This window comes from Eublepharis macularius, chromosome 3 (assembly GCF_028583425.1).
Source record: "Eublepharis macularius isolate TG4126 chromosome 3, MPM_Emac_v1.0, whole genome shotgun sequence".
NCBI classification, from domain to species: Eukaryota; Metazoa; Chordata; class Lepidosauria; order Squamata; family Eublepharidae; genus Eublepharis; species Eublepharis macularius.
In genome coordinates, this window is record NC_072792.1 from 91,326,314 (window position 1) to 91,348,320 (window position 22,007).

The 22,007-nt window shown below is 40.8% G+C and overlaps 1 protein-coding gene across 1 annotated transcript in view; it reads left to right on the forward strand.

Moving 5' to 3' along the window:
• Nucleotides 1-18,836, forward strand: part of RIPK4 (receptor interacting serine/threonine kinase 4) — a 42,762-nt gene extending 23,926 nt beyond the window's left edge. The window contains exons 3-8 of the mRNA XM_054975043.1: nt 9,088-9,236; nt 11,249-11,298; nt 13,074-13,232; nt 14,286-14,389; nt 14,521-14,776; nt 16,499-18,836. Coding sequence (XP_054831018.1) covers nt 9,088-9,236; nt 11,249-11,298; nt 13,074-13,232; nt 14,286-14,389; nt 14,521-14,776; nt 16,499-17,676 — 1,896 coding nt within the window. The 3' untranslated portion in view covers nt 17,677-18,836. The remainder of the gene's footprint in view (nt 1-9,087; nt 9,237-11,248; nt 11,299-13,073; nt 13,233-14,285; nt 14,390-14,520; nt 14,777-16,498) is intronic.
• The last annotated feature ends 3,171 nt before the right edge of the window (nt 18,837-22,007 follow it).

A 22,007-nucleotide genomic window follows, 5' to 3' on the forward strand; every position in this document is an offset into this window, starting at 1 on the left:
TCAGATCTAGCTCCATCTCGAACCTGTCAGTCAGCTTCAGGCACCCTGAGCCCTTTGGATCCAGCAACTTCACAGATCCAACAATACCAAGCTTCAAGCACTCTGAGCCCATTGGGTTCGACAGCTCCTCAGATCCTACAATGCTCCAAATCTAGAGAGCCATCGGATCAAAAGATAGGAATCCAGTCTATGACATCTGCCTTTATGGATCTGCATTCAGCTTCGAGCCTAATAGGGCATAGATCCGAGGGAACTGTAGGGCCAACTTCAGAGTCTCTGGAATCACTCAAAAAGATGACCAAGTCTAAATCAAAGCACTCCAAACATAAGGGTTCTCACAGGATCCAGGTCATAGACTTGGAGGTCAGAGATCTAGAGGTAGTGGAGACCCCTCACACCCCTTCTCCTTACTCAGGTTCCCACTTGGATTACTCCTCAGAGGATGAAGGGGAATTACCCTGAGAACCCTCTTACATGGTCCTTAGGGGGCATGAACAAATTTCACACCAAAGCTGCTGTACACACAAATGTCCTGCATGGTATCAGGGAGTACCTTCATCTTTGGGAGTTGACTGGGGTGAACCCTACAGAGTAGAAGCTGTAGGACTCACATCTGATCTTAGACAACCTAGAGTGCACTATTGACAGTACTCCATTCTATGCCATCCATGGCATTTCATCTGCCTGAATCAGACTCAGAGCCCTACCCGGAAGAGCAGAACCCAAGTCTGCCATCTGAACTGACACCAGATGAGGCTGTGGGAGATAGGGAACCTGTTTGTCCCATAGATGACTTTTGACTCTTTGCCGAGCACATGCTCCAAATGGCAAAATCCTTAAACATAGACGTGGCCTCTTCTGAGCCAAGACCCAAGGACAAGTTACTGCAACACCTCTATTCTAAGAACCCTGCCAACATCACATTCCCCATGATTTGATGTCTATGCTTTGCCAGAAGCCAGCAATCTATTCCCCCTACATCTAAGAAGGCTGAAGGACTTCATAAGACCAAGGAAGATAAATGCCCTTTTCAATTTGCCCATCCTCCTCTGTCACTGTTAGTTACAGAGGAGATGCAATCAAGACATAGGAAATGTCACCATTCTATGCCAGCTAACAGAGGGGGAAAGAAACCGGGTAGCCTGGGATGAAAGGTCTATATGTGTGCAACTTTCAACATAAAAATTGTTAATTATGCTGCTATTATGGGGGCTTACCAAATATTCCTTTGGAATAAGATGGCAGCATATAATGAGCATCTGCCAGACAACCAGAGGGTCCAAGTCAAACTGATCCAAGAGGAGGCAATCAGGCTTTCAAAGCATCAGATAACTGCCAGAAGGCACATGGCCCATTCTTCCACCAGGGCTCTAGCATCAGCAGTAGTTTTTCAGAGGCATGCAGGGCTCTACGGTCCATGGCTCTACCTATTGTGATGAGAGGCAGGATGGAAGATTTACTGTTCAAGGGAGAAACATTATTCTCTTGAAAAACTGATGAATATTTATCCCAAAAGCAGAAGGACTGGCAGGAAGCAAGATCCTACAGAGTGCAATCAAGTTCTCAACCTTTCTGCAGGCAGCAGCAACAACAATGGTACAGAGGTTGCTACTCCAGGTACCAACCTTACTAGCATGAGTATCCTCACAACTGCCCAAAATCTATCAGTCAAGGGCAGTATCAGAGATGTAAGCCTACTCATAAGTTGAGACAAGGTGTCTCATTAACAGGGAGCAAGGATCCGAGCCAAAGTAAGAAGCAATTCTGACTACAGCAGGGGAAACCTGTTGTTTTCAGTGATAGACTAACTCTCTTTTACACAGCCTGGGCATCCATCACCACAGATGTTTGGATATTAGAAGTTATCAAGAGTGGTTATAAAATTGAGTTTAATAGTTCCGCATCTATGAGCATTCCTCATAAACCTATTCAAAATACGTAACCTGGGTTGGTGAAAGAGTTGTCAGCACTGCTAAAGAAGGGAGTAGTACAACTAATATGAATATCCAAACCTAGACTGGAATTTTACTTGAGGTTCTTCCTAATCAAGAAGAAGGATGGGGTTTTTCGATCCGTATTAGGCCTGAGAGACTTAAATAAGTTGGTCAGAATACATAAATTTAGAATGATAACACTCAGTATAGTATTGCAGTTGCTACCCTACGATTCTTGGTTTGCAGTCTTAGACCTTAAAGATTCTTATTTTCATATTTCTATCCATACCCCACAGAGAATTTTTAAGATTTCAGTTTGAGGAGACCACGTATCGATACCAGGTCCTAAAATTCGTGCTAACTATGGCCCAAGGGTATTTACCAAGTGTATGGCTGTAGTAGTTGCACAACTGAGAACTCGTGTTCAGTTTACCCATATCTGGACAACTGATTGATTTCTGCTCATTCTAAGGAGGGCTTAAAGGAGCACATAAACCTGGCTTTAGAAACGTGTCAACACTTGGGGTTAATGGTTAATTTTTAAAAATCCAACCTCAACCCCTATAGAAAAGTGCTATTTATTGGTGCATTACTAGACTCTTTAAAAAAGGCTTTTCTCCCACTGGAGTGAGGGCAAAAACTAAAGGCCAATCAGCTCTGAAAATTCAGGTGCTTTTTGGACTGGTGGCTGCAACTACAGCTGTGATTCCTCTAGCAATACCGCATATGAGGGGCTTACAACTATGGTTTCTATCTGTCCATAATCCCTTCATACATTGCAGAATAGAAAGTATTCTATTCCCAGAGTGGTGGTTAAGTCGCTACACTAGTGGTTGCTAGATCCTCACCTGTTTAGATGGGTTCAGTTTAGTTCTCCAAAAATCAAAATCACAATTACTACAGAAACTTCAGTGGAAGGTTAGGGGGCACACGGTGACCATCTCACAGTACTTGTTTGAAGGGGGAGAGAAGTTTATGTACTGGTGTGTTAGAAAAGAGGGCAGTTTGTTATGTTCTTATCACCTTCGCAGATATTGTGCAAAACAGTCATGTCCTGGAGGCACTGCTTCTAGGACTTTGTCTGGAATCCATGTCAATCTGGGATTGGGCAGTGTGATGCAGTGTCTCCCTCCAGGCCATCCACATTCCAGGAACATCCAATCTGATTGTAGATAGTCTGAGCAGGATTGGTTTTTCCACTCATGAGTGGTCACTTAAGGAGTCATGTATACAGCTGATTTTCCAATAGTGGAGATTCCCAGACATAGGTCCTTTTCACACTTGAACTTTAGCACCTTTTCTGCTTCTCATGTTTGCGGGACTTTCACACTTGTAAGGTAGTCATGGGTCTCAGAACTGATGCTTGTCTGCGGCATCCCCGATCTTTCCCCCTGCAGACATACTGTAAGTTTATTTTGAAGCCACTGCTGAGTCGCGGCTGGTGTGATCAATATCAGTGTGAACTCTGTTCTTCCCTTCTGCTTCTCTTCTCCCCCTTCTCCTTTTCCTCGGGAGCTGATTGGTCTGTGCAGAATTAACCACTCCCACCCTCCTCAGCTCTCTGAACTCCTTGTCTGCCATTTTTTTTTAGTAAAGTGAGGTAAGAGTCATAAGGCTGCTTCTCTGTTGGCTTCCTTCCTCCCGCGAATGCACACACTCTCTTAATTTTGTTTTCCAAAGCCAGGAATGATTCCTAAGCTTGCTACTAATTCCCTGCTGACTTTAAAAGCCAGGGAAGGGTTAAATGTGGAGAACAAAATGGCTATTCCCTTGCAAAACAGCAAAATGGAGGAGGAAAAAATCCACAGGGAATACAATACTAATTTACAAAATTACAAAGCTGTATTCAGAGTGCAAAGGCTACAAAATTTCATCATTGTATTCAAATAAATAAATAACAATCTCTTGATGCAGTTTTCAGGCACACACATCAACAATACAATAATCTTTTACATAATCATACAGGGCAAGTTACAGTAGACACACACAATTCCCAACAGTCTTCTTGGAATAGTTATAACAATTCTTTCCAGGGCCCTGAATTGTTATAACTATTCCAAGAAGACTGTTGGGAATTGTGTGTGTCTACTGTAACTTGCCCTGTATGATTATGCAAAAGATTATTGTATTGTTGATGTGTGTGCCTGAAAACTGCATCAAGAGATTATTTATTTATTTGAATACAATGATGAAATTTTGTAGCCTTTGCACTCTGAATACAGCTTTGTAATTTTGTAAATTAGTATTGTATTCCCTGTGGATTTTTTCCTCCTCCATTTTGCAGGGAAGGGTTAAATGGCTGCTTTCCCCTTCCTCCCTTCAGGTATGCACACGGTCTCTTTTTTAAAAAAAAAAAAAACAGGAATGATTTGTAATGTTGAAACATTATTGCTTATTCTCTCCTGGCTTTAAAAGCCAGGAAAGGGATTAAATGGCTGCTTTCCCCTTCCTCCCTCAGTGGTATGAGCACACTCTTATGTTTTTTCAAAGCTGGGAAAGTGTTGTAAGGTTACTCCTCATTTCTCCTGGCTTTAAAAGACAGGTAAGGGTTAAATGGCTGCTTTCCTCTCCCAGAGTCTTCTGCCAGCATTTTGCACAGTCATCAAGTCAAAGCAGCACGGAAGGAAAGAAGCAGCAGCATTTAACCCTTTCCTGGGTTGGCTTTTTAAAAAAATAAATGAGTGGTCCATGTTTTCCCCCAGAACTCTGCCACCAATTGCCTCTCCAGTATGCAGGGGACAGCCCAAACAGCAAAAGCAGGGGGGAGGATGGGTTCCAACATTGCAACGTTACTATGCCTGCTCAAAGATTTTTTTAAAAAAATACTTTGTTTTATTCCGAATATAACAACCCGTCACCAACATCACTCGTGTAGGGACCTCCAGGCGGTAGATACATGAATATTATTCCATACACTATTATTTCATATTCACAATTACTCCCAGTACAACTCTATTACTCTATAGGTCATTCCACTTAGCCTTATAATTAAATTAACCTCTCAATTTCCTATTAACCGACTAATCATCCCAGATTGATTAAACGTTTCTAAGTACTCCACCATCCTTCTAAACCAATTCTCCTCTTGTTCCCTAACCTTTAACCCATTCATTCTACGTATCTTCATCATAAGGTACTCTAAAACTATTATATTATTCATATTTCCCCTCCAGTGACTAATCGTCAATTCCTCAGCTTCTTTCCAATTCCTTGCTATAACCTGTCTTGCTGCTACTAACATCAAATTGATCCACTTAGATTCCTCTCTTAACCTTAGCCCCATTCCATCCAAATTAATAAGTGCCATTGCTTTAGATATTCTTACCCTTCTTCTCACTATCCTCGACATTTCCATACCAATTTGATCCCAGAACTTTTTTACTAAAGGACAGTCCCACCACATGTGACTGAATGTTCCCAATTCTCCACATTTCCTCCAACAATGTTTACTCCCTGATTTGGAAATATAATATAACTTAACCGGTGTATAGTATCATTTCTGTATCATCTTCAGACCTTGCTCCTGCATCAACCTAGATGTAGTAACTAAAGGAGGTAACCTAAAAATCATTTCCCACTCTTCATCCCTAATTTTACCTTGAATATCTATTTCCCAATATTCCTTCAAAAATTCTCTCGGTGACTCCCCTGTGCCTAATAAAACCTTATACAATTTTGAAACTATTTTTGTCTTATCTTCTCCATACCCTTTCACCAATTTTTCAAAGGGAGTAATTAATCTTTTACCAATATCGTTAATTTCTTCCTCCTTCAACAAGGAGGAAATTTGGTTTTTTTGCAGCCAATTAATCCTATTCAAAATATTATTCTCCTCTTCCACCATCCCTTCTGCTCCCCACACCTTTTTCAACTCTATAATCGTCATCTTCTTTAATTTATCTCCTACCTCCTTTGACATTGATTCCCTCAACGGGCCAAATTTATCATAATACCACATTTTGGTAAGAGGTGATATCCCCGGGGCGAGCTCTTTTTTCCACTTCTCCCATACCCAACAGGGTCCCTGAAAAGTTGATAATTTGTCGCCTATCTTCTTCCTCCTTTTCCTCCTATCAAACAAACTTTCCTTTCCCCCTACTACCTCAAAATTTTCCCATTCTATCCAACCAAGATCTTCTCCTAACTCGCCTTCCAACCAAATCATTAGATGCCTTAATTGATATGCATCGTAATACAAACTAATATTGGGAATCCCCCATCCTCCATCTTTTATTCCATAATATCTATACCTATCCGCCGTCCTTGGTTTCTTAGATGCAAAAACAAATCTATCTATAGCTCCTTGCCACTTCTTCAATATATATCCTGGTATATGCCAAGGTAGTACATAGAAAAGGTAAGTCAACCTTTTTTAAAAAGTGTGACGTGAACTGCAAAGCCTCAAAAGCCCGAAACTGCACCGAGGCCTCAAAGCGGGTCTGAAATGAAGCACAGGTGCCAAATCGAAACTGCAGTGGGCAGTATGAAATGAACGGGTGCAATGCTGAAGTCACTGTGATCAGGTTGAATGCTCATAAATGACGGTTTAAAGTGTAAGTGTGAAAAGGGCCATAGACCTGTTTGCAACAGAGGAGAACAGAAAGGTTCCATTGTTCTGTTCAAGGGGGGTAATGGGCTCAGGGTCCCTGGGAGATGCTTTTCAGTTAACATGATTTATGAAAAGTTGCCTGTACTGTGGGGGAAGAGAAGTGAATCTAATATAAATCTATTTCCATTTCAAAACATTCTTAAAATTTGGGAGGAGCAATAATTTCATGGCAGATCGTATGCTCCCAGGTTTATACCTTGACATCTCCAGTTAACATGGTGCTAGGAAAGAAGTCTGAGATCTAGGAAATTAACTGCAAGGCAGAATAAAGATTGCCCATGCATCTGACTCTGGTGTGATGCCGTCCTTGGTTCATGTTTCACTTGCTGCCTCTATATTGCAAAGACAAGTTGAAACAATGGTCCAAGTACACTTTCCAGAAAATTCAATCAATCATGTGTTTTTTCAGTAATCTTGCTGGTGAGAGAAGCTTTGGGACAACTGTGGCATTTCCTAGGCCACAGATTCATGGCTGGGCTGATTACTTTGCAATCTGTTCAGTAGTGCTCACTTCAGCAATATGTAGAATTTAAAAGATAATTTGAACTGAAAGATAATTTGAATGCATCTGATTGCTACTCCGAGGCCAAGTTCAGCATTAAATATGATTGTATTTGTTGATTTCCCCCCCTCCCCCAGCTTTTTAAAAATATTGTGCTTATTATCTAGCCCATTTTCAAATGGTACATTAAAAGTGTCTCATGCTGGTATGTGCTTATTAAATGTTATCTGTCCTCAAGGTCGGCAGGTTGCAAACCAAAATCAAATTATCCTTAATCAGTAGTTGCCAGTGACTTCAGTTTCATTTCTTTGTTTCTGTATTCCTTTTGCTTTTCCTTTGTGCTACATTCTGTGTTTATTTCTTTTATCCACAAAACATAAATATGTAGATGAAATAAATTGAAGTACATTTCTATATATCCAGCATATAAAGGGAAAGTTCTTAAGCCAGGTATTTCCCTTGAGAGGCAAGGAACTGCTGTGGGGTGTCCCTGCACTACTCTGGTAGACTTCTGGAGAGATCTAAGGTTCTTAAGATACAGAGTACCAGATCCCGTGCTTATGTTGTGCATAATGTCTGCAGAGGCATTGAACAATAACAGTGCCAATGATGTGACAAAAATGTAGAGTGTGTTAAGAATGTCCTCTGCATAATCTGGGAGGAAAACTAATGCATGTTAATGTGAAAACATAAATGAGTCGCATCTGGATGTCAACTCTTAATTGCTTGCTCTTATTCCAGAATTGTTCCCTTTACTCTCTCTAGCTATATTTCTGTGTAGGTGTGTTTGTTTCCATTACTTCATAGGTATGCAACTATTATTCTAGCTTCTGTGGGAAAGCTTGTTGATCACCATGCTTGATTAACAACTTCATCCAACCATTCAACTGACCCATCTGTTAACTGCTTCTTTTCCTTCCTTAAAAAACAAAACAAAAAACCCCTGTATATGTTTATATTTCTTGGAGAGACAAAGCAACATTAATTTTAGAAGCAGATCTAACCAGTGAGCCCTTAAGTATGTATTTTACATGCTTAATACAACATCACATTCTTTACTTTATTTATAGACCTCCTTTTTTTACTGAGGCTCAAGATGGAGCTTAATTTACAGTGAATAAGATCCAGAAGTGCTTAGAACTGATGATCCTAAGGGCCTGAAAATAGAGTTGCCAACTGCCAGGTATCATTCTGGAATTACAACTGAGGTCATGATGACAGAAATCAATTTCCCTGCAGCAAATGGCAGCGTTGGCGGGTGGACTTCATGAAATCACATGCTAATGTGGAGCCAACATGGTGTAGCAGTTAGAATGTTGGACTAGGATACGGGAGACCCAGGTCTGAATCCCCACTCTGCCCTAGGAGCCTGCTGGGTGACCCTGGGCCAGTCTCCCACTCACAGCCTGACCTACTTCACAGGGTTGTGGTGAGGATAAAATCGAGGAGACAAGGAATGATTTAAGCCACTTTGTGGATAAAAGTGGGGTATAGAAGAAGTAAATAAATCTTTTTATTCTCCTGACAATCTTTGTTTTCTTTAATAATTTTGGTAGATGTTCATATTTGTTATACATTAAGTCCCTAGAATCATTTAAGTGTAACTTTGGCTGAATTATTCTCCAAAGTTGAAGTCTTGAGGTTGCATAATGTGAAAAGTCAAGTAAACCCATAAACCTCTTCAGAGTGTCTTGAGCTGTATGTATTGTTGGTAAATGGAGGCCATATATATAATTTTATTAGCCAAACAAAAGTATTTCTAACCAAAGGCTTGTGAAAAAATTGCCTACTGTAGGTAGCCTTAGTTTTGATCAGTGTTGGTCTTATATAAACTTAAGTTGCTTTTAAAAATCTGTGTGACTTTATTTTATAACCTAAGATAATACATGTCTTTTCTGGACTCTCCAAGTGTATTTCCAAGACAGAATTGTAAACTGCCATTTAAGAACTTAGCAGAGTATTGTAAATGGAGCATCTAAAAAATAAATGTTCCAGTTAAACGTCTCTTAAATAATTTTGCATGTGTGGCTTTCTTTTACCAGATTTCTGATTTTGGATTAGCCAAGTGCAATGGTCTTTCTCATTCCCACAATCTCAGCATTGATGGACTTTGTGGCACAATTGCATATCTGCCTCCTGAACGCATTAAAGAGAAGACCAGATATTTTGACACCAAGCATGATGTCTACAGGTCTGTAACTTTTTAATGAGTGTCCTGATAGTGCATGTTTAAATATCCAGAGAATCCCTTGTTAGGTCAAAAACTGAGCAATTACTCTTTTTTTACATTATACATTTTTTTATACATTATGTATACAAAATGTATATGTATACAAACATATGCATAATGTACACATATGTCAGGAACATACATATGTATACATTATATATTTTGATACATATACATTTTTTTACATTATACATCATAGCATCAACAATTAGTGTGTATAAAACCCAGTATAACTAAAGGGATCTAAGGGAGCTGCTGTGGCTTGAGCGCAGAAGATACTGATTTTGTTCAAGTGTAGTTGGCACATGTTGAAATTTCTCCTTATGTTTGGCCCCAGAGATTCTAATTGGAGAAATGTCTATATTGTTTAGAGGGAGTAAAATTGGAACATAATTTTTATCCTGTGCTTCCCCTTGTTACCATCTGGTTCAGTTTAACATGCTGATACACTAAGTTCAAGCAAGTATCCTGCTTTAGGCTTGAGAAAGTTCCTCCAGACCACTAAAAGCCTTTATCAAAATTAATTGGCACTGGAGGATTCCAGTTGGTGCAGAATGCTGTTGCTTGGCTGTTATTGTGAATGAGTAAGCATGAATATTGCTCCCATTCCACAGTTACTCCGTTAGCTACCAGGATCAATTCAAGGTGTTGGCTATCACGTACAAAGCTCTTCATGGTCCAGCATACCTACGGGATCACCTCCCTCTCCATATTCTTTCACAGCAGCTTCACTCATCTGAACAAGGTCTCCTGTACGTGCCACCCTGCACGTGGGCAAAATCAATAACTGCCTGTACATGTACATCCTTTGTGGTGGCCCCCATCCTATGGAATGGCCTACCACAAGAAGTTAGGAAAGTCTCCACTCTTGGCTTTCCTCAAACAATGCAAAACTGAATTATTCAAGAAGCCTTTTTACTTAGATAGGAGGGCTGTATTGTTGAGAGGTGGTCTCAAAGAGATGCTTCGCTAAAGAGATCTTTTACTTCAAGTATGTACATAGTTGATCATACTGGGTAGTTCTGCGTTGTTTAATATCAGTCTTAGAATTGCTTATGCTCTGCTTCAGCATTTCTTCAACTTTATATTGGGTTTTTGCTGATGTTAGGCCTTTTGTAAATTTGCATTTATATACCCTATGGCATTTTATTGAAATGTTTTTTGTTATTTACTGTACTACTCTCACACTATGTAACCTGACTTGAGTCTGAGTGAGAAAGGTGGACTATAAATGACATAAATAAATAAGACTCCTTGGAATGGAACAGTGCTTCAGACTTGGTTTATTGGAGTGGTAGAATGCAGGCCACAGTGTTGGAATGCTGTTACAATGGTTCATTCAGGACCCAACAAAATTTAGTCAGCTGGCTACATGGGGGAGGTGTAACGTCCAGATGCCCCTTCATTTGCTAGTAACCTTCAATATACTTAATGATTTGTTTGTATCAAAGTATATATGGCCAGTGATTTCCACTAGAATCATAGCTTCTTGGTAGTAGAGTTTAGGAAAGAGTTGCGCAATAGATGTATAATATCCTTTTCTGGGGTCTATACTGTGTTCTGATCAATATTATCATAAGTAGTTACAGATCAGGAAAGCCAAGAATACTTTTGCAGACAATGCATAATTAACTTACAGAATGCATATAGCAAGATGGGGCAATGCTCCCTAGCTTATGTGGCTTTAAAAATCTGTAGAGGATTGTTCTGTCATTGTGATTGTTAAACTGAATCTCCATATTCTGAGACAGCAGATTTCTGAATGTCAGGAACACACAGAGCAAATATAACTCTCATCCCGTGCTTACATAACAGCTTCTAGAGGCATCTGGCTAGCTGTGTTGGACTTGATGGATGTTGGCTGGTTACAACAGGGCAATTGTCATGTTACTAAGACCAGGTCTCGCTCTAACATTATTTCTGATGGACAGCATGGCTAGACAGTTGACAGGCTGTCAATGTTTCTCTTACAGTTTTTCCATTGTTATCTGGGGAGTCCTCACACAGAAGAAGCCTTTTTCAGGTAAGCAAGTAAATATACATTTGTTTGGATTGCACTTGAAATGATTTATAACAAACTCCTCCCATAATCGTGTGTGTTCTAGCAAACTTGTCATGATGTGGCTTGCATTTAGTACACTGAACTTCATAATGGCATTGCAGAAAGAAGCTTAGACAGAGTTTGATAAAGTATGATGACATGTATAAGTCATGTGTCTTCTAACATCACCAGCAGTCTCAGGGTCAGTGGCCAGTATTGGATCCTAAGTAGAGATGGGCACGAACCAGAAAAAAACGAACCGTGCAGTTCGTGGTTCATCGCAGTTCACGAACCTGCCTCGGTTTGCGAACCGGTTCATTTGGTTCATGAAAACATCACATCCAGATCAGCAGAATGTCACTTCCGGGTCAGCAGGAAGTCTGCAGGAAGTCCATCTCCTATTGCCTAGGAAACTGATTGATCGGTGCCAGGCTGTCTGCAGTGACAAACCAAAAAATGAACCAAACGAACCAGCCTAAAGTTTGTGGCAGTTCGTCAGAAATGGACTCTGACGAACTGCCGGTTCACGAACTACGAACCAGCCTGGTTTGTCACGAACTTTGGTTCGTATTTCGGTTCATGCCCATCTCTAATCCTAAGTATGATGATAACATATCCACAAAGAAAATGTAATAGAGCACATCTCTGTACTGCAGGGAGTGATGGAAGAGGGAAGATAGGACAATACTCTTGAGTCACTCTAAATGTGCAAAAAGAGTGTGGGGAGGTCCCATTTTTTCTGCTCCACATGGAAGCATTTTGTGCACATGAGGCAGCAGAAGTGGGAAAACTGCCCCCCCCACACACACACACTGTTTTCGCACGGGAGGTGGGGAAGCTTGGGAGAAAGGCAGGAGCTCTCCTCTCCCCAGCAGCAGGTTTTCGTGCCCATTTTGGCTCTCCTTTTTTTATTCAAGCCACTCTCCCAGAGCTGCTTTGTGTCTGCGTTAGCCCAGGTTCTCTTTATGGAGAACTCATGAAGGAAGTAAAGTTTAGAGTGACGCTCTGTCAGCATTGAAGCTGGGATGGGCAGTTCTGGTTGGAGCATAGCCATTCCAGAACAAAATAGGCATACGAATGTTTTGAACCATCAGAAGCCTTGTAAATATTATACATTAATTCTTAACTGTTATTGATGTTGACTACTAATAAATTAATATCTACTCTGTATTCATCTTATTGTTCTCTCTTGTATCTTTAAAGTATATCTGCTCAAGCTTTTGTATATGCAAACAAGCTAATAAAAATAGAATGCTGTATCTGTTCCTGAAAAACTTGCATGTAATATTCTCAGAATTCAATAAAAGGCTTGTTAAGGGCCAAACTAGCTGTGATATTGGAAGTTCAAAGCATTTTTTAAAATAGCATCTGTACGGGGTCCTGATTGGGGCTAGGCAGGAGTAGATTTCACCCTTCCTCCCTGTTCCCTTGAATTTATGTTTGCCCTGCAGAGCTGCTGCAGGTCAACAAAATGGCAGCAGGTGATGGAGAGTTAAACATGACTCTCGTTCACACCAGGGTCCTGATCCAAACTGCATCCCTGCACTGCGGGTGTGCTAAGAGGGAAATGTACTGTGGCCCTGAAACTCCCAGTGTTGCATGTAGTTTGGTTTTGTGTGCTTCCACAGCTAAAAAAGTATGTTTACCTGGGGAAGGTGGGGAGAGGGGAACCACGTTGGGGGAAAAGCAGGTGGCTTAAACTGTCTTAGTAAGGATACTTCTCAAAGAGAGAATTCTAACATGCTTTTTCTTTGCAGAAGAAAATAACATTCTACATATTATGGTGAAAGTTGTTAATGGCCACCGTCCAGAATTGCCAGCTCCCTCTAAATCCAGTCCCCACGTGTGTAATAATTTGATCAAACTGATGCAAAAGTGCTGGCAGGACGACCCTAACAGGAGACCAACGTTTCAAGGTAAACAAATAGTTGATAATATAATAAGTGACTTCAGTGTTTAAGGCTATATTAATCCCTTACAGAACTCTTGTAAATTGATTTATGCAGCACGCACATAATCCACTGTTGTGCTCAGGCGGAAGAGTGGGGAGCTTCCTTGCTACAGGGAAGGCATTAGAAGAGAACATGTCTGATCATGACTGGGTGTTGATGTAGATGTCAGAGATGTGTGGGTCCTGCTTAACTCCCCAAATTGCTGCCTCAGGTGAACTTTCTAAGCTGTATGTTCTAGGTGTGCTGATTTAAAGCAAGGCAAACATAGATGCCTTGTCTCTTGTTTCCTCAGTGTCAGGGATTCTTTTCACACCGGTTATAAGTTGCTCCTCTTTTTATGGATAACCATACATATTGAAGACTCATACTGTGATAGAAAATGCATATGTGTCTAGAACCTCCAGTTTTCATTTAATTTGCTTTTAATACAAATTTTGTGTTTAATCTGACAGTTTCTGCTAAAAATAAATAGAAAAGACTGGTGGTGAAGAAACTCCAGTCCTGGCAGGGAGGAGACACTTTTTTTTCCTCCATCCAGTCCACCTACTGATCTTCCCACTTTCTTAGTCGTTTGTGACTAAATTTACAAATGGCTACATATCCTGTTCAGTTGTGCAACTAGCATACTTCTAGTTCAATAGGTTTTTATGGTTACATAATATGATATTTACTGTACAGAATTTCTCCACTACTTGCATAGAGGAAATGAAGAATATTTGGTGAAGATGTGGGAGGAGGAGGAGTGATGTTGTACCTCATGTTTTGCATCTTGAATGATCGAGGGCATGTATCTGCCACTTGAAACTATGCAGCGTTATGCAGAAGGAGTGGTTGACTCTACTTACAAGCAGGAAGCAGAGTCTCCTGTACCTTTCTTCATGCACAGAGCAACTAATATTTTGCCTTGAGTGGTATAAGACTCTGTTTAAAAGGAAATTGTAGTGAGTGGAAAGAGTTTAGAGCTGCTGCAGCCATGCATCTTTTGTGACCATCTCTTTCTTTATATGTTTCTTTAAGAAATCACTTCTGAGACAGAAGATCTTTACGAAAAACCAGAACATGAAAATAAAGAAGTGATAGTTCAGGAAGATGCAAAGAATACTCAAGAGTTGTACTCTCAGGTATGCATTGAACAGTATATAAAAGGCAAAAGAGAACTTGCCCTTCTTCTGACCCTTTGAAAAGCCAGCACTGGATTCCTTTTAAAATGCGAATCTTTCTTTTCCCCATCTCTTCCCCCACCACTTTCCAGGAAATGTCTGTATTATCCCAACTGAAACAGGCGTCTGATCCCACATCGGTTAAGGATTTCAGTCTCTCAGAGTTGTTGTCCCAGCTGGATTCAGGAATTTCACAGACAGAAGAGCCTGAAGAGCTCAGCCGCTGTGCCTCTGAATCCAGGCTTGCTTCCAGCGATAAGAGGCTTTCTGGAGTGTCTTCCGTGGACTCGGCATTTTCTTCACGAGGTTCCTTGTCACTATCATTTGAGAGAGAGAATTCTGGGAGTGGTAAGTGTGTTATGATTTGGCAAGACAAGGCCTAGGAGATAGTTTTCCCCACCCAAAATGCATACAAAAGTGTATCTTCGTGTCTTGTATTCAAACAAATTTTGCTGTGAATGGATTTGGACAACTATTTTGAGAAAGTTACTGGATGTAACAGAGCTGACAGAGAGCTGTTGTTGTTGTTGTTGTTGTTGTTGTTGTTGATGATGGGTTACAGCATATCAGAGCCTTCACCCAGGTGTGTGTGTCAGTCACTGCATGCCACCTCTGGAGGCAGTCCATGTTTCACAGGGTTTCCAGGTGGTGGGAAGCCATGGTCATGACACATCTACTTTGCTGAGTTTCAGCTGGGCAGCCTGTTGGTCTGCTGTAGATGAGCAAGATTCAGATCCCATAGTACTTTAAAGACCAACAAGATTTGCTAGGGTATAAGCTTTCAAGAGCCATCAGATATGAGTGACATGAAGATCTGAGATTTTATTTTATTTTTATGAGGGGGATAAAAAGACTCATATCTGATGAAACTAGCTTGATACTCAAAAGCTTATACCTTGGAAATTCTTGTTGGTCTTTAAGATACCACTGGACTTAAACCTTGCTCATTTGCTGAGTGGACTGTCTCAAAACAGCTGTCTTCATCTTTTTAATTTAACCATCCAACCAATAGTGGGCCTTTTGAACACCAGGACTCTGTGTGCGTGCGCGTCGGGGGACGGGACCCTATGAATTAACGACCTCATTAAGTGTCTTGATCTGATCTTGCAAACTGGAGGCTGTGGCTTCATTTAAGGCATCTCATTTTGGGTCTTCCTTTTTTCCTGCTGCCTTCCATCTTTCCTAGTATTGTATTTTCCAGTGAGTCCTCATGATGTGACCAGAGTACAAAAGCCTCATTGTTGCCATTTTAGATTCTAGGGAGGCTTGACTTGATCTAGAACCCAGTTATTTGTTTTTTTGGATATCCACAAAATCTCCCCAGACATTAAAACCTACCAGGTACCTGAGAATAGATTCACACTTCTAAAATATTTGCCAGGGTGAACTACTCCTTAGAATGTTTGTGTGGCGTGGGCCGTAGCTGCATTTTTAGTAACTGTTTTCATGATACAAACACATTTCTTAAAACGTTAGAATTGCAGAAATAACTTCCAAACTGTCTCTATGAAGTGCCTAATCATGTTACATTCTCCTCGTGAATGTCGGTTGGGTCATATCACATGTGTGAACACTTGACTATATGAATGGGCTCTAAGTGTTTACTTCTAGTAAGGTCTAGGATATTTATTTAACAGGGTGTGTTCAGAGACTCCCAAAAGATGCTACACACACATTTGCTTCTGATTTTCCTTTGAAATTCAATAGGTCTTCACCTAAGTGCTCAAAGTACTGTCATTAAAAGCCTACTAGTCTAGCTTTGTGTGTGCGCTTATGTACTAATTGAGTGCATGTGATCCCAGTATGTCACATGAAAGCTGTGCATCATAACTGCTGATACACTGACTGCCCACAACATGATTATTACAACCCAGATGGGCTGTGCTGAAACGTTCATTTGTGCAGGGGAAAAAAGTGGGTTGAAGGGAAGGTTTATGTTTCTGGATTTGTGCTGAAATTGCCAGTATGGAACCTAGAGTTTCCATCTCTCTCTTCAGTAGGGCTAATACATACAGTGATACATGTGGATTTTTGATTATAATTAAATTGATGTTACTTTTTTCTCTCTAGATATTGGCACAACTGATATTCAGAAAAGAAAGCTGACAGAGGCGATCATATCTGGGGACACAGGCAAACTGATGAAGATTCTTCAGCCTCAGGATGTTGACCTTGTTTTAGATGGCAACTCCAGCCTTCTGCATTTGGCAGTTGAGTCAGGCCAAGAAGAATGTGTCAAGTGGCTTCTCCTGTATAATGCCAACCCCAATATGACCAACAAGAGAGGCTCTACTCCCCTCCACGTAGCTATAGAGAGAAAGAACAAGAGCATTGTGGAGCTGCTCCTGTCCAGGAAAATTAATGTGAATGCAAAAGATGAGGACCAGTGGACAGCCCTTCACTTTGCTGCCCAGAATGGTGATGAGTTTAGCATGAGAATGCTGCTTGAAAAGAATTCCTTGCTAAATGAAGTGGACTTTGAAGGGAGGGCTCCTATCCACATTGCCTGCCAGCATGGCCAAGAGAACATAGTGCGAATCTTCCTCAGAAGAGGGGTTAACATAGATATGAAAGGAAAGGATGACTGGGTGCCTTTGCATTATGCTGCCTGGCAGGGTCATCTACCCATTGTAAAACTTCTGGCTAAGCAGCCAGGTGTAAATGTGAATGCACAGACAGTGGATGGAAGAACCCCATTGCACCTGGCAGCTCAGAGAGGGCATTACAGAGTGGCCCGTATCCTTGTAGAACTGCAGTCCAGTGTCAATATCAGAAATGTGTTTCTTCATACTGCTCTCCACATAGCTGCTGAAACTGGTCACACCAGTACATCTAGGCTACTTCTCAACCGGGGAGCAGATGTGGAAGCAGTGACAGCAGAAGGGTATACTGCCCTCCACCTGGCAGCTCGCAATGGCCACCTGTCCACTGCCAAGCTCCTGATTGAGGAAGGTGCTGATATCCTAGCTAGGGGCCCTTCAAACAGGACGGCACTTCACTTTGCTGCTGAAAATGGACATGATGAAGTTGTAGAGGAACTTCTCAACTCAGAAAATATAAATGATCCTGATGAGGAGGGGTCAATAGCTCTACATCTTGCAGCAAAAGGTGGACACACTCATGTGGTTGAGGTTCTCTTAAAGCATGGTGCCCTCACCAATGCACAAAACCTTGCATTTCAGACCCCATTGCAATTGGCTAAGCAAAGTGGGAACAGTGCTATGATCATGCTGTTCAGTGAAACATAAGTAAACAGATGGTGCTTGCTTGGGTGTTGATCTTTCCAATGAGACTGTGGAGACTGCAAACTGCCTTTGCAGGGAGGTCCTCTTGGACTGCTGTTATGGAACATACTTATATTTTGTGGGCCAATCTGAATTCCGGCCAAGCAGAAGCTACCTGTAGCAGTGCTGGCAAATCAACTGAGTGAGCATGGAAGCAAGAGCCAGCAAAATCATGAGCACAGTCTGCTACTTTCCTAAATGCAGAGTTGAGCAAGCCTTATGTAACGATACTGTATTTCTGGTCCTTCAGAGCAAAGAGGGGCTTGACTCTCTCCATGGTGTGAGGAGCATCTTTAAATAGGGTTAAGCAAATGCTTGTCTTTTGTAATGTAAAGTCCAATATCTAATATTTCAATTGTTTTTTACATTTATATAAATGATTAGAGGGGCATAATGCCACTCTAGAACATTTTTGAAATAATTTGTGTATATTTTCATTATGTAAAAGTCAGTCTGAAAATTGGCATTGATGGAAGAAAGTAGTTTTAATCTGTTCTTGAAATGCCGGATTCCTAAAGCACAAGGGGGGGGGGTTGGAGGGGGGGGGAAGAATGTGTAAAAGACTGATTTCAGTGCCTCACATTTCTGTATTCTAAGACGGTAACAGTTTTCCATGGTTGTCATTGGCTAGTGCTTGCAGTAAGAACTGTAAGCCTCCTAATGCTAAGTCTAGGGAGTGTTACATAGAAATTCATTTCTGAAATACAGCGCTAGCTTATGTCTATACAGGGTGTCAGCACTGGAAACGAGTGCCAGAAGGCAACTTGGAACCCACAAAAGCAGGTGGAGGCCCAGATATGGCACATTCTCCCACTCTGTTGACCTTAATAGTATTTGTCCTTTGTGCTGCTTTAATAGTTTTTCAGGGTCCTCAATCCCCAAGCTGATGTTGGAGTGTGGTGGGGCCAATGCTCCCCAAAAATTAAGCACCTGGAGGGCCAAATAAAAAAAAATTCAGTCTGTGCCCTCAGGTACACCACCTCTGGTGCATACAGATGATGTTGTTGATGGCTGTATATCAATATGAATGGAATGAAATGTAAAAAAGGGGTGGTTGTTGTGGGTTTTCCGGGCTGTATTGCCGTGGTCTTGGCATTGTAGTTCCTGACGTTTCGCCAGCAGCTGTGGCTGGCATCTTCAGAGGTGTAGCACCAAAAGTCTTTTGGTGCTACACCTCTGAAGATGCCAGCCACAGCTGCTGGCGAAACGTCAGGAACTACAATGCCAAGACCACGGCAATACAGCCCGGAAAACCCACAACAACCATCGTTCTCCGGCCGTGAAAGCCTTCGACAATACATAAAAAAGGGGTGTTTGCTGGTTGAACATATGAAGCTGCCTTATACTGAATTCAGACCATTAGTCTATCAAAATGAATATTGTCTGCTCTGACAGGCAGCAGGTCTCCAGGGTTTCAGGTAGAGGTCTTTCACAAAGCTTGTTACCTGATCATTTTAGCTGGATATGCCAGAGATTGAATCTGCGACCTTCTGCATTTCAAGCAGATGCTCTACCACTGAGCCATGTCCCCTCCCAGGAAAGAGAAACACATGAGTGTAAAAAAAGTATAATAGACTAGAAACTTAAGAGCAGTTTTAAATAATGTAGATTACCGAACCACGTGTACAGTAGTCTTCTGGATGAATTAACTGTGTTGACAGACTAATATAAAATATACTGTGTATATAGTATTTCAGTCCATTGTACATGGTTTTTCTACTACAGAAAATTGAGACTCTTCAGATTTGGGTATGTTTTAATACACCTTTTAATGGTTGTTGTTTTCAGACTTTCAATGTGATCTGTTTTATCAATAAAATAGTTCTATTGAACTTGTTGCATGGCTTTTGATAAACACTGAAGAATTGTATGTATTATGTTTAAGAAGCAAATGCAAACAGCAGTTTTGAATTTGGATGCATGTGTAGTCCTTTCTGGAATGAGTCTCCATTTTATTGGGAAATACCCCTATTTTACAGACACTGGAAATGAAATTTTGAATGATTTGACAAAGGCCCCCCACTGATTCCCTCAGCAAATTAATACTAGTTTTCATTAGAGAGCATAATGATGCTTAGCCTTGTTTCTAAGAACAGTCCCTTGTGTAGTCCAAACAAATTTCAGTTGTATAAGGTGTTAACAGTAGAATAAACACTTTCTCCATTAAAAGGAATTTAACTCAAAGTTTTGACAGGCAAATCAAAACAGTTTTTATTTCATATAGCTCAATATTATTAGCTGAAACAGATTGACAAAGTGACAGATTAGCCGAGATAAACTGAATTTTTCAGCACTGTACCATAAAGGTGATAATTCCAAAAATGAAACTATAGCTTGTATATAAGCTCTTTACTGACTATGTTGTTTAAGTTTGAAATTTTAATTGAGTCTGAAAACGGGTGCCATGTTGCCAGTCTTGGAGAATTAAATTCCTTTTAATATTTTTGAGGCAGTCTTTCACAGTTGCAAGCATATGAATCACATAACTAAGCACTTTCATACCATAATCACATAACACCATCAAGTGTTTTATGATGAGTTCCTGATCAGTACTATTAGCTGCGGTCTCCAGCGTACCAGATTGTGAAAGGCTACAAGGATTGCCAACTGGCACCTAGAATTCACCATGAATTCAAGTTCTAGGGCAGGTAAGATTCCTGAGCACTCCGCTGCAGTCATCTGGTTAATACTATGTCACCAGCTGCCTAAACAAGTTCTATGAGGGTGTTGCTATTTCAGTGTATGTGCTGGTAGCATATGCTTTGGTGAACATGTCATTAATAGATCAGTGACTCACTGGGAGGAGAGAGTTCCATGTGGAACTGTCTTCTACCCCAAGCTGTTTAGTGTTTTTCTGCTAACTTGATGAAATAATGGTGTATGCTTGGCAAATTTTAAAAAGACATTAAAATGAGAGAGAATGCAGACACTTTAGAAGATGGATTTACAACTGGTTGATGAACAGTGAAATTCAGAAGAGGTCAAAAAGGACGGTCCAGAATGGAGATCCAGTCAGTCCACAAATGAAAGGATTGGTTGAGGGAGGATTCCTGAATGAATGTTTTCCAATAAGTTCCATGGAGGAAATTGTTTCTAGTGTCAGGAGTGCATGAAACTTCTTTGAAGAGAGGCCCTGGAAAGTTGCACACTCTAAACTGCCCTTGTTTTCAATGTGTGAAGGCAATCCTGGAAATGAAAGTAGATCTCCAGAAGAAATCTCTTAACTGATAGCTGATTTTCTCTGAATGTAGAGGGAGGCTTGGCCATCGGACACTCTCTAGTCTCATATACCCCTCCGTAAAGAGTATTCTTAGTTCTCAAAAGCTTGTGTGAATCTAGTTTTTCTGGTAAACATGTCATACGCAGTCATGATTTTGCAACGGAAGGTTTATGAATGAAAGGATTGAGATTTGCCTGCGGGGTTGTAAGCTATAAATCAACATTCTTTTCTGTTGCCACAGAGGAACCTGATCATGTTCAAACGGCGGGCCTGTTCATTCGTTCTGGGGCTTGTAGGAACAAAGCTCAAAGGCTCTCTTATTAACACAGCATTTTAATAAATCTGTCAAATGAAAACAGTGTATGATACAAAAGCTGGTAGTATATCAAGGACTTAATTGTTGATTGAAGATGAATGTCTCAATTGCAGGAAAAAGCACTGAAAGGGGAGTGCCACTGGGGGTTAACTGCTTCTTTCAGTACCCCCTGTTCGTTTCTGCAGAAAGTATCAGCAAAGTTCCCTGTTTTAAGTCCACAACTTTTGTTTCATTTAGACAGAGTTTCTCAGGCATTTGTACACCTTTTTCACATGGGTTAGCCCTCTCAAGTTTGATGTTCAGTTTAGAAATCCAAGATTCTCTTGGGTTCTGTGGATCTATTTATAGTATTTAACCCTTTCTCTTTGTGCATGTATTTCTTTTGTGCTGCTTTGTTTTCCTTCAGATATGAAGTCCATAGGCATTTCTTGTGATTGTGGGCACAGACTATACAGATGCACAGGCATCTTGTGTGGGGAAAAAGAACCTGGAAACACCTTCATGGAAATTATTAGGTGGAGTAGGGCAAAGTTTGGAAACAACCTCCTTGCTTCCTCCTTCCCACCCCTCTTTTGACTTCCCCCTCTGCCAGTGAGAATTACCAGGCCAAATTCATGACAATTCTGATGGGATACAATGGCTGGGATTATGGTTTGGTGTTTATTGAATACATGGACTGAGTTTTTTCAAGTGCTACTTTTATTTATCCTTCCTCTAAGGGCCCAGTAGAAGGTTCTTCACTTCCCCTCCAATTAGTCT